Source organism: Cnephaeus nilssonii (assembly GCF_951640355.1).
Source record: "Cnephaeus nilssonii genome assembly, chromosome: 1".
NCBI classification, from domain to species: domain Eukaryota; kingdom Metazoa; phylum Chordata; class Mammalia; order Chiroptera; family Vespertilionidae; genus Cnephaeus; species Cnephaeus nilssonii.
Window position 1 is genome coordinate 27,800,989 of NC_137072.1, and position 13,445 is coordinate 27,814,433.

The 13,445-nt window shown below is 41.8% G+C and overlaps 1 protein-coding gene across 1 annotated transcript in view; it reads right to left on the bottom strand.

Moving 5' to 3' along the window:
• HSPA14 (heat shock protein family A (Hsp70) member 14) overlaps positions 1-13,445 on the bottom strand; it is a 39,535-nt gene that overhangs the window by 8,736 nt on the left and 17,354 nt on the right. The window contains exons 9-10 of the mRNA XM_079773504.1: positions 13,133-13,288; positions 5,739-5,841 (exon numbers count right to left, since the gene is read on the bottom strand). Of these exons, the coding sequence (XP_079629630.1) occupies positions 5,739-5,841; positions 13,133-13,288 (259 nt within the window). The remainder of the gene's footprint in view (positions 1-5,738; positions 5,842-13,132; positions 13,289-13,445) is intronic.

A 13,445-nucleotide genomic window follows, 5' to 3' on the forward strand; every position in this document is an offset into this window, starting at 1 on the left:
CTGCTGGCCGTCCCCGCACTCAATTGCCTGCCGAGGTCCTGACCCTACGGTTTGGTTCACTCCTCTTCTTCCCCAGCCCCCTCTAGAGACCCGAACTTGTATATATAAAATCATCTGAAGAAAGAATGATTCAAAAATTTCCAAATTTAGCAAAATACAGTAAAAAATATAAACCCACAGATCAAAGAAGCTCAGTGAATAGCAAGCACAGGACATAAAGAAAGCTACATCAAGACACATAAAAATCACATTGCGCAACACCAATGATGAAAAGGAAAATCTTTTAAGTAGTCAGAAGAAAAGAGACACACTATACACAGGGATAAACATAAGGATTACAAAAGATTTCTCATCAGAAACATTGTAAGGGAGAAGATAGTAGAGCAACATCATTAAAGTACTCACAAGGAGGGAAAAATCCTCTCAATTTATAATTCTAGACTGAGTGGAAATATTTTTAAAAATAGTTAAAATATATTTTTCATATATAAAAGATTGAATTTTTTTTTATTACCAGCAGATTTGTAGTGTAAGAAATGTTAAAAGAAGTCCTGCAAGCAGAAATAAAATTTTGCCAGATACAAATAACGATCTATGCCAAGAAATGGAAAACACCAAAGACAGTAAATGCATAGGAAAAAATATAATAGAAGTTTCTTATTATTTAAATATATTTAAAGATAATTAACTATTTAAACAAATAATAATGTAATGTCAGTTTTATAACATCTATGAAAGTAAAATACATGACAATAGCATGAAGATTGCCCGGGAAAAATGAAATTTTGTTACAGTGAAGTTTCTATATAAGATGTGAAGTGGTATAATATCCACTTGAAGATAGACTGTGACAAGTTAAAATTCTATATAATAAAGAGCTAATATGCAAATAGTCATCATGCCCTCATGCCATCACGCCATAACGGTTCAGACACTCAACACTGGGGAGAGGAATGGGGACCAGGCAGGCTGCAGCCTGGGAGAGGAACAAGCCACCTGCTCCAGGGTCCTGGGTGACAGCAGTTGTGCCTGCGCCTCTGGCCCAGGAGAGGGACAAACTGCCCGTCCCGCAGTCCTGGGCGCCAGCAGCTGGGGCTGTGGCCCGGGAGAGGAACAAGCTGCCCAGCCTGCGGTCCTGGGTGCCAGCAGCTGCGTCTGTGCCTCAGGAGAGGGACAAGCCGCACGCCCTGTGGTTCCGGGTGCCTGAGGCTGCAGCCTGGGAAAAGCCACCCACCCACGCCACGGTCCCCTGTGGATAGGATGAACTTGATCAGCAACGATACTTAGGTATGTTGTGCTATTCGGGCGTTGTTCCACATGAATTAAACGGCCCAAATCATGCCAGGAAAACATGCCCCAAACCATAACACTGCCCCCACCAGCTTGAAGGGTTGTACTCATGCATGTGGGGTGCATGCTTTCATGCTGTTTCCGCGAAATTCTCACTCTGCCATCTGCATAATGCAACTGGAAACGTGATTAATCGGATCACATGACTTTTTTCTAATGCTCGACTGTCCAATCCTTGTGTTCCTGTGCGAATTGGAGACATTTTATCTTGGTAACTGCTGAAAGCAAAGGTGTTTGAACAGGCTTTCGGCTTCCATATCCCATATGATGCAGTGTACAGCTAATTTGCCTACAAACATCAGGTGGTCATAATAATCTGGCCACTCAGTGTACACACACACACACACACACACACACACACACACACATACTAGAGGCCTGGTGCACGGATTCGTCCCTCAACCTGGCCTGGGGGTATCGGGTCGAAACCGGCTCTCTGACATGCCCTGAGGGGTCTGGGATTGCAAGAGGGAGCAGGTCAGGCTGAGGGACCCCACCGGTGCATGATCAGGGCTGGGGAGGGCTCCAGGGCGTGTTCAGCCCTTCTTGCCCAGTCCTGATTGGGACTGGGGAGGGAATGCAAGAGGGCTCCAGGGTGTGTCCGGCCCATCTTGCCCAGTCCTGATCAGCCAGACCCCAGCAGCAAGCTAACCTACTGGTCAGAGCGTCTGCCCACTGGTGGTCAGTGTATATCATAGCGAGCAGTTGAATGACCTTAGCATATCATTAGCATATTATGCTTTGATTGGTTAAATGGACGAATAGACCCTTAGCATATTACACTTTTATTATATAGGAGGAGATACACACACACACACACACACACACACACACACACACACACAGAGTGGCCAGGTTATTATGACCTCTGAACGAATAATAATCTGGCCACTCATTGTATATCCTATATAATAAAAAGCTAATATGCAAATTGTCCCTTCGACCAGGAGTTCGACCAGCAGGCAGGCTGGCCAACCACCCATGTCCCTCCCCCTGGCCAGGCTGGCCAGACCCCACCCATGCACAAATTCATGCACTGGGCCTCTAATACACACACACACACACACACACACACACACACACACACACACACACCCTGAGTGACCAGATTATTATGCATTCAGAGATCATAATACTCTGGCCACTCAGTGTGTGTGTGTGTGTGTGTGTGTGTGTGTATTACTGTCTCTGAAAAACTTCATATAAAATTGTTCCTTTATGGGCTTGTCCCCTAAATCACCTGGCTCTGAATAGGCTTGCATTCACAAGTCCCACAGAACTATAGCAAAGAAACACTTTTCAAATTGGGGACGGAACATCTCATACCCCATGGCTATACACCTGGGCTGAGATGCAGAGGAAGCAGGAAAAAAGACTCATTTCTCCTTGGAAGGGATCTGCCTGCCTACTTTCACAGCTGCTGCCTTAGCGCCTGGCTTTTAATCAGCCAGTATCTAGGTGCTGACTGCAATGATCATCTTTGGTATGATTTTGACACACCCTTAACTACTAAGAGCCAGTGAGAACAAAGATAGCAGCTTAGACATACACAAAGGTTTGAGAGGTAAGAAGCTCAGGTTGGACTAATTGACAAGGTTCATCTCCTACACAAGAACTGTCTGTCATGACTGGAAAAAGTGGCAGTTCTCCATAATGCATAAAAACCAACACAGAGAATCAAGAAAAACGAAAATATAGGAGAATATGTTCCAAACAAAATAGTAAGATGTATCTCCATAAACTGATCTTAATGAAATTAAGGTAAGCGGTTTATCTGATAGAGTTCAAGATAACAGTAATAAAGCCGTTCACTGAGGGGGGTGTGAGTGGCCAGGGAGAGGTCAATGGGGGAAAAAGGAGACGTAAGTAATATTTTAAACAATAAAGAATTTAAATTAAAAAAAAAAAAAAGATGTTCTCTGAAGTCAGGAGAGTAATGCATGAGAATTTCAGCAAAGGTACAGGAAATATAAAGAGTTCCAAATAGAAACCATAGAGCTAAAGATTATAATACTTGAACTGAAAAATTCAGAGGGGTTCAACAGTACACTAGATCAAGCAAAAGAAAGGATCAGTAAACTTAAAGATAGGGCAGAGGAAGTCATCCATTCAGAGGAGCAAAAAGGGATAAAAGAGAATTAAGATAGCTTAAGGGATCTATGAGAGACAACAATAAATCGACTAATATATACATTATAGGGGCTCTCAAAAGGAGGAGAGCCCTGAGCAGGTGGTTCAGTTGGTTGGAGCATCATGCTGTATACCAAAAAAGGTTGAGGGTTCGATACCTGGTCAGGGTGCATGTATCAATGTTTCTCTCTCTTTCCCCTGCCCGCTTCCTTTCTCTCTCAAATCAATAAAAACATCATTGGGTGAGGCTTAAAAAAAAAAAGGAGAAGAGAAAGAGAGAAAAGGGTAGAAAGCTGGTTCAAAGGAATGATGACGTAAACTAGGGAATGAAACAGACATCCAGATCCAGTAAGCCCAAAAAGTACCAAAATAAGATGAATCTAAAGAGACAGTGAGAACAAATGCACATCCTAATGACACTATCAAAAGTTAAAGAAAAAGAGAGAATCTTAAAAGCAGCAAGAAAAAAAGCAACTTGATATATATAAGGGATCCCCCATCTACACTAATAAGAGAAACATGCAAATTGACCATTACTTTGCAACGCCCACCAGCCAATCAGGAGTGAGTATGCAAATTAACCAAATAAAGATGTTGGCGGCCCAGCCCCCCCCAGCTGCTCCGGACCTCTGGGCAGCATGCATGAAGGCATAGAGCAGCCAGGAGGGGCGGGATGCCTGCTATGAGGGGGAGGGCGGGGGGTGGAGGGAGCTACAGGAGCAGCGCTCTGGCTGGAGCAAAGACTGAAGGCAGCGGCCAGAGCGAAGGAAGGTCTATTGCACGAATATTCATGGAACGGGCCTCTAGTAAGACTATAGGTAGATATGGCAATACAAACCTTGCAAGCCAGGTGAGAGATATTAAAAAGTAATGCAAGAAAAAAAACTGTCAGTCAAAAATACTCTACCCATCAGTTGTCCTTTAGAATTGAAGAAAAGATAGTGTTTTACATTCAAATAAAACCTGGAGGAGTTCATCACCATTAGACCAACCTTAGGTGGGTCTGTCTCCAAGCCCATTCATTTCCCACTGCCACCTTGTTACTATTATATACTCAGGTCTTATTCTTATTCTTCAGAATCCAGCCCCTAACCTCCAAGCACCTTGCATAATACCTGACATATTATAAATGTTCAAAAAAATACTTAATGAATTGCAAAGAAAATTTAAAAAAATGACTTTCATCATATAGCATACACTAAAGTAGTTAAAATAGAAAAACTTTCAAACTATAGACAAATTAAAAGAAAATAATATGAAATATTTGTCATATATCTAAACAAAGATGGAATTTATAAACTTAGAAGCAGCTGAAGAAATCACAGTAATAGACCAATAGATTTAAATAGATAAATAAATGAAATTTCTATATGTTAAATACCCTTCTCCCTAATGGAACCAAAATTAAACAGTAAACTACATGCCTCAAAAGAAGACTGCAGCTAATGAGTTAATATTCTGATTATATAAAGCAGGCAAAGAAGATGAAATTTATATTTACACACAAGAAAATACAAAATTAAATAAAATTAATCCTTGGATTTAATTCTATGGGAATCTATTCTAAGGAATAATCCAAATATGGTAAAAGCCAAGGTTCAAAAGTGGACATCCTTGTTCTGAGGGAAGCGGAAATCCAATTTAGATGCCCACAATAGAACAACAAAATCATCTATTGTGCCTTTTCTTTCCTAGGATATTAATAATCTATCTAAAATTGATTTTAAGACTATGCAAAAATATAGGGAAAAATCAGTGTAATATTAAATGAAGAAAATAAAATTCAGAATTGTACATACAAATTAAATTAGAAATATTCTAAAATATAACACTGTTTGCCTTTTAGTATTTTCTGAGTTTTCTTAATATGAATGCTTACTATTTTAATAATTAAAATAAAACATATACATAAATTTACTAATTTTTAAAATATGTTTTTATTGATTTTTTAAAATTTAATGCATGTAAAACACTTAGAAATAGTGCTTCATACAGCAAACATTTGAATACCTGTCAATCACTGCTTACGTATTAAACAATATACTGGAAAGAAATTATTCCCTTTTGCTAGGAAACTGATATATATTGCTCGAGTCATTAATAAAAATGTATTTTGAGTTAATTTTCCTTACTCATTAACACAAGCTGAGAAAATATTTAAATTCATAAAAATATTATTTCAGTACCAAGGGACTATTTTCTAAATCCCAATTCTAAAATTACTCCTAAAATAAATAAGAAAAATATAAAAGTATTACCTTGTTGATATCATCTGCTGCAAATCCACTTTGTTCTAAGAGTGCTCTGATTGCTTCTACACATTTATTAAAAAGTGGAGAACAGAGAAGTTCAAATCTTGCTCTGTACACACAAAGAGAAAGAAAAAAGGCTTATACAATTAAACAAGACATCTTTTACCTTTTAAAAAAATTTTTTATTTTCATGGAAATGTGATTAATTACATAAATTTATTGAAATCTGTTAAACTGGTTTTATTAGCAAGGCTTTCACTAGAAGGTCATTTTTTTTGTTTTTAAATATATTTTTTAGTGTTCATAGTATTACAGATTATTTCCCATCCCCACCTCTCCCCACTTCTCTCAGCCTCTCCACACCCACCCAGGTCTAAACTACCCTATTTGCTGCCTGTGTACAGGACATCTTTTTCTTATGAAGAGTAAAGCCAAAACCTAATGTGACAGTTCTCTTAAGAATAGATTTATGATCAGAACAGGATTATTTAGCACCTAGCAATGCAATACCATGGTGGGGGGGCGGAGTACTAAATTATTCATCTACCAATGCATGAAGACATGTTAAGATCAAATTCAGGTTGGAGATTCTTACCCAATGCCCTACTTATAGGTTTTCCATGACCTGAAAATGAAAACTCAATGTATGACAGTCCCAACAGTAAATCTATTGATCCAAATCAAACCATCATTTTTAAAAATTTTAAAAAGTTTTAAAAATTATTTTGCATTATTTTTCTTTATAATTTAAGACTATATTGTATCTAAATGTAGCTCTTTGGCACTATCTGGGAAACATGAATGCTAGCATAGAATTAAAATATATATATATATATATCTTTATTGATTTCAGAGAGGAAGGGAGAGGGAGACACAGAAACATCAATGAGTGAGAATCATCAATCAGCTGCCCACACAACAGCCTCCACTGCAGATGGAGCTAGAAACTTGATTATATGCCCTTATGGAAATCTAACTGTGACCACCTGGTTCATAGGTCAATGCTCAACCACTGAGCCACACCAGCCGGGCACTAGCATAGAATTTTAAAAATAATCTACATTCGGGGGAAAACCAAGATGGTGGCATAGGTAAACACCTAAACTGCTGCCTTGCACAACAATTTCAAAACTACAACTAAAAGACAAAACGTCTATCACCCAGAACCACGGGAAAGCTGGCTGAGTGGAAGTTCTACAACTAGAAGGAAAGAGAAAAGAGCATTGAGACGTGCACAAGCGCTAAAAAGCTGAGGTATGGAGGCGCGTGAATCGTGCTGGTGGCGGGCGATTGGATGTGCTGCTTTATTTCAACCCGAAGGGAGACAAGCTCCCGATTACTCTGAAATCCAGTTTCTGGGGAGACACTAGGGACCCAAACTCCTACGGGGAGAAGCTGGACTGTCGGACATCGGGTTGGAAAGTGAGGGTGACTTTCTTGCAGAGGGTGCCCAGCAATCATTCTTTACTGCGCTGGGGCGCGGGACGCGGGAACTTGGAAACGTGGAAACGCAGAGAAGGCTGACTGGCAGCCATCGCTGTTTGCCACGCCTTAGCCTAGTGACGCCCTAAGACTCCGCCCCGCAAAATCTACAAACCCACCCAAGCTCCATGCAGCGGCTTTTGCATATAAATGGCCTGCCCTATCGCAGCTTAACCAAACAAACTGCAGCTCCGGTCAGACAGCTCCAAAATCTCCAAACCCCAAGCAAAGAGGAGAAAACTATAGTTCTCGCTGTAGCTCCTGCTGGGTGGCCTCAGACAGTAGCTGACCTGCACCCCATTGGAGATCCAGAAGCTAGTGTATCTAGTGGTCTGTGTGAGGCGACACCAGATTTCAACTACTCTCATAAGGACACATTCAAGAGGCAGACTCAGTGAGCACAGAGCCCCACTGAAACAAGTCCTGCCCAATAAGCGTGTCTCCAGCACAGCAGTTCTTCCATTATAGACACAGCGGGTCCTCACAGCCAAATGGCCTGGAGGTCAATTCCTCCCAGTGACACCAACAACAATCAAAGACTTAACTACAATAGGCTGTACACACAGCCCACAAAGGGGTGCACCAAGAGTGTCCACCTCAGGTAACTGGGAAGCCGACCCATTGGACCATATAGGACACCTAGCACACAAAGCCACTCTACCAACTCAGGGAAGCAGCGAAAATGAGGAGACAAAGAAACAGATCACAAACGAAAGAAATGTAGGAAAACAAACAAATGGATATAGAGTTCAAAACCACGGTTATAAGGTTTTTCAAGAATTTCCTAGAAAAGGCTGATAAATTTAACGAGACCCTCGAGGATATGAAAAAGGACCAACTAGAAATTAAACATACACTGACTGAAATAAAAAATATTATACAGAGACCCAACAGCAGACCAGAGGAACACAAGAATCAAGTCAAATATTTGAAATACAAAGAAGCAAAAAACACTCAACCGGAAAAGCAAAAAGAAAAAGAATCCAAAAAGTTGAAGATAGTGTAAGAAGCCTCTGGGACAACTTCAAGCATAACAACATAAAGATTATGGGGGTGCCAGAAGAAGAGAGAGAGCAAGATACTGAAAACCTATTTGAAGAAATAATGACTGAAAACTTCCCCCACCTGGTGAAAGATATAGACTTACAAGTCCAGGAAGAGCACAGAACCCCAAACAAAAGAAATCCAAGGAGGAGCACACCAAGACACATCATAATTAAAATGCCAAGGGCAAAAGACAAAGAGAGAATATTAAAAGCAGCAAGAGAAAAACAGTTAATTACCTACAAGGGAGCACCCATACGACTGTCAGCTGATTTCTCAACAGAAACTATGCAGGCCAGACGGGAGTGGGAAGAAATATTCAAAGTGATGAATAGCAAGAACCTACAACCAAGATTACTCTACCCAGCAAAGTTATCATTCAGAATTGAAGGTCAGATAAAGAGCTTCACAGAGAAGAAAAAGTTAAAGGAGTTCATCACCACCAAACCAGTATTATATGAAATGCTGAGAGGTATTCTTTAAGAAGAGGAAGAATAAGAAAAAAGTAAAGATAAAAATTATGAACAACAAATACATATCTATCAACAAGTGAATCTAAAAATCAAGTGAATTAAAAATCTGAGGAACAGAATAAACTGGTGAATATAATAGAATCAGGCACATGGAATGGGAGGGGATTGATAATTCTCAGAGGGAACAGGGTGTGGAGGGTACGGGAAGAGACTGGACAAAATTTGTACACCTATGGATGAGGACAGTGGGGGAGAGGTAAGGGCAGAGGGTGGAGTGGGAACCAGGTGAAGGGGAGCTATGGAAAAAGGAGAAACAATTGTAATAATCTGAACAATAAAGATTTATTAAATTAAAAAACAAATAATCTACATTCAGGAAAAATGTACTCTCTAATTTTATACTGAATTTCTTAGATGCAGACGTCTAATTTTTAAATTTATTTGTGCTATCTCTAGATATTAAAATATTCCTATGCTTGTGATCTTAGTGATAAGGCAAAATTTCCTTAACAAAAAACTAAAAATTCTATTTTATTCTTAATATCTGATATTAATAAGCCAATATATACTTATATACTGAGTACTTGGACAAACTTAGCACTAAGTGGGGAATTCTGGATATAGAAAAAATATAGACACTCTGCCCCCCTTTCTATTTTTTGGGCTGTAGCTTCAAATCCCTCTTAAAAGATCTAGAGCAGTGCTGTCTAATAGAATTTTCTGTGAACACTAGCCACATGAGAGTATAGTAAGACCTCAATATAACAAACTAATTCAGGTGAGGGAGTATTTGTTAAAACCCAAAGTCCATTATATAATAAAGTAGGTTTTCTGAACGTGTATGTTAAAAAATTGACATATTAGTTAGTTTACCTATTTTTACTTATGTAGACATGTTTGTGTAATTAAAATTAAGTATGTATGAATACTTTAATTTCACAAAGTTTTCTATACATATTACAGTAATTTTAAATTTATACTTAATAGAATCTAGTAAATGCGTGCATTCACCAGTCACCACGAGTAAACAAATGCACACAGCTGGGGATGGCTTAGTCAATGTCTGAACATCAGTCCAAACACATTAAGACTGCTGCAGAAAGTCACACCAGTGACAACAGAACCAATTACCAAGTGGGCGATGCTTGTGATCATGTGCTAATCATTCGATGAACCCTGTTTATGAGCAGTGACTCCTGGGTTTAAATATGTAATAGTTGTAGATATGTAATATTTATGTATGTCAAAATTATTAGTGTTTTTTCCCAACATATGGCCTAATTGCGAAAATTTACTAAAAATAATTGTGAATTAATAACAAAAAAGGATAACCTGTTAATTTAATTATAAGCAAATCTTGGTTAAAAGAATTTTAAAATTAACATGGTATTAATTTTCACATATGACATATGGACCCGAAATTTTGTCCATTAAATCCGAAGTCCATTAAATCATGGTCTGAAAAATCGAGGGTTTACTGTATTGAGCACTGGAATAGTGGCTAGTGTTACTGAGAAATGGAACTTTTTATTATTTGTTTCTAATTAACATATCTAAATGGCCAAAGGTGGCTAGTGGCTATTGTATTGGACATGCAGAGCCAGAATCTTCAGACAAGTCCAGGGAGAGTGAGGAAGCTAAACTATAATAGACGGACGAAGTGAGAATTTAACCAAATATACTCAGTACAATACTAAAATAATACAATGCTATAATTCTGGAAGTTTTCACTGTGTTTCCAAGTCACCTGTTAGGTTTTGGGGATGTTTAAATGGTTTAACTAGTGGAAACTATTACTACTGTTAGTAATCCTACATAATAAAAGGGTAATATGCAAATTAACCATCACTCCGCTACGCCCACGATTGGGCCGGCGGGAGGCGCGGGGGGCGGGACTCAGGGTGGCCGATTGGGCTGGCGGAAGATGCGGGGGGCGGGACTTGGGGTGGCCGATTTGGCCGGTGGGAGGAGCTGGGGGCGGGGACTCACGATCGGCCGCCGGGCAGCTGAGCGGGGACTGAATGGGGCCGGAGGGACGCTGAGCTTGCGTCACCAGCGGCGGCGCGAGCTCAGCGTCTGTGCCATGGCTGTGCTGTGGCCCCGAAGGGGCCTCTGGGGCAGCGAGCCCACGTCCCCACCCCAGCCGGCCGTGTGGCGGGAGTGAACCGGCCTCCGGCGCTGTGCGCCCATGTACCCGCCCTGGCCGGCTGTGTCACGGGAGTGAACGGGCCTGTAGGGCCCGGAGCTCAGCATCCGCGCGGCAGGGGAGGAACCAGAAAAATGGATCTTTCCAGTTCCTGATGCTGACAGCCCTATGGGTGCCGGGGTCCTCCACCTGCAGCCCCCAGTCGCAGCCCAGCAGCCCCAGTCACAGACTGGAAGCCCCCTGCCAGCAGTCTAGATGGGACCAGTGTGGCGCCACGGTGGTCGTGTCAGCGGGCATGCTACAGACATCAAATCACTGCCACCGAGGCCACCCCTCCACACACACACTCGCAAGTAGCATGGTCCAAGGGGGTGACTCCTAAGGCAAGGCTCCCATGGCAGCTGATGCTCACCATGCCAGGTGAGGAAGCCAGATCTGAAAGCCCAAGCCCCCGAGTACCCGAAATGCAGGGCGTTGTGGGCCAGGGCCTGGAGGAGGCCCAGGAAGCATCTTCCCAGAGGCTGTGCAGAAGGAGGGGAGGAACCTCTGGCTAGAGGCCGGGGTGAGGGATGCTGGCGTCTTTGCAGGCCAAGACAGGGCTGAGGGATCCCCCCCAGCGCACGAATTTTGTGCACCAGGCCTCTAGTATGTAATATAAAATGATAAGGCAACATCCTCTCTTTGGACTTTCAGGGTAAAAGTGCAATCATTGATAAGCAATGATTTGGATTATGTAAAAGACAAGGGTAATAAAAATAATTTTATGCACATTATACCTATGCTTAGTGAAAGTCACAACTATTAAAATTTAAAATGATGATGGGTGACAGAGCAATCAAAACCAAAATAAATATCAATCTTTAGTATCCTATATAATAAAGGCTAATATGAAAATAGACCGAACTGCGGAACAACCAAACAACTGTTCGCTATTGACCACCAGGGGGTGCATGCGGAACATGACGGGTGTTGGCAGCAGGCAGCAGGCAGTGAAGTGCGGAACATGGTGGATGTCAGCCACAGCAGGAGGGTGGAGCTGCTGAGTGGTCGGGGGGCGGGGGGGTGGAGAGGAGGGGGCAGACCAAGGTGGGGCGCCGGTCGCTGTCATTAAGGCGAGCTTCTGGTGGTTACTGAAAATTCTTTGCTCCTGTGAGCCGTGGTCCTGCCCAATGCTCGTACCTGCTGCCGGCCCTAATTGCCCCTCAGGGCTTCTCCACTTCCCCCCAGCCCCTGAGGGGCAATTGGGGCTGGCAGCCACCTCTCGTACCCGATGCCGGCAACGGCCCTGCTCGCACCCACTGCTGGTGCCGGAGCCACTGCTTGCACCTGCTGCCAGTGTGAGTGGCGGCTGCCGGCCCTGATTGCCCCTCAGGGCTCTTCCACCTCCTGAGGGGCAATTGGGGCAGCAGCCACTGCTTGCACCCGCTGCTGGCGCTGGCCCCAATTGCTCCACGCCGTCATCTGCGGTGGTGGTGGGAGCGGGGCTGCCAGCAGACAAGGGACCACCCCACCCCCCCAGAAGCCACGGCCGGAGGGGCCGAGTGGGGTGCGGAGGATGGGCCGAGACCCACCCCTATGTCCACTGCAGCCTCGAGGCCCACAGTTCCTTTCAAGGTGCTCGAATTCATGCCCTGGGCCCCTAGTAGTGTAATAATTACAGAGTATGAACTTTGGGGTCAAACTGGCTAGGTTTGAATCCCAGGTCCATCACTTACTAGCTGTGTAACCTTGGACAAATAATTAAACCTCTCTTTGTTTCAGCTTCCTCATATGTAAAATAAGGACATTATCTTTGGGTTGTTGTGAGGATTTGATGAGTTGATACTTAGAATACAGGCTACCACACAGTGTTAATGATTAAGTTATAGTTAAACAACCTCGAAACATGTGCAAGCCCCACATCAAATTTAAGCAATAAAGTAGGAGCCATATAGGTGGGGCTGCCATTTAATAAGAGAAATCTGAAAATCTCAAACTTAAGTCTCCTCTCACCATTCTTTAAAAGATCTGGGATGATTTTTTCAGACACTGCTATTTGCAAATAACAAACAATCACATCTGACGTAATTATTTTGAGAACAGTTACTTATTCTGACAAAAAACTGGATCCCAGAAGTAAACACAAGAAAGGACTCCTTTTATAGATGGTGAATAAATTTCAAATGAACAAACAAAAAACCCAAAAGTGAGAAAATTACACCTAAACATGAAAGCACTTGACATTTTAATGAAGGTTTTTTGAACTTCAATTTTACCTGGACACATTGCAGTCAAAATCTTGACCTTCATATAACGAGTCAAGGAAACAATTGGCACTTCCCAAGGTTGACAGAGAATGTTTTGCAATGTCAGCACTGTTCATCAATTTCATCATGGCTCGGGCATTTCCTCTGACGTCATGTTTGAAGGATCTTAGTTAAAAATATAGTTTCTGAAGTTAGAATTTATTATAAATAAAATCTGGATAATCCCTATTAAGATAATAAGCAACTCATAAAGCAGTATTAATACCAGATTTTAGCATCTGGCTTCCAACCCACCAAAATTTCTGAAGAAAATTCTCTGCAA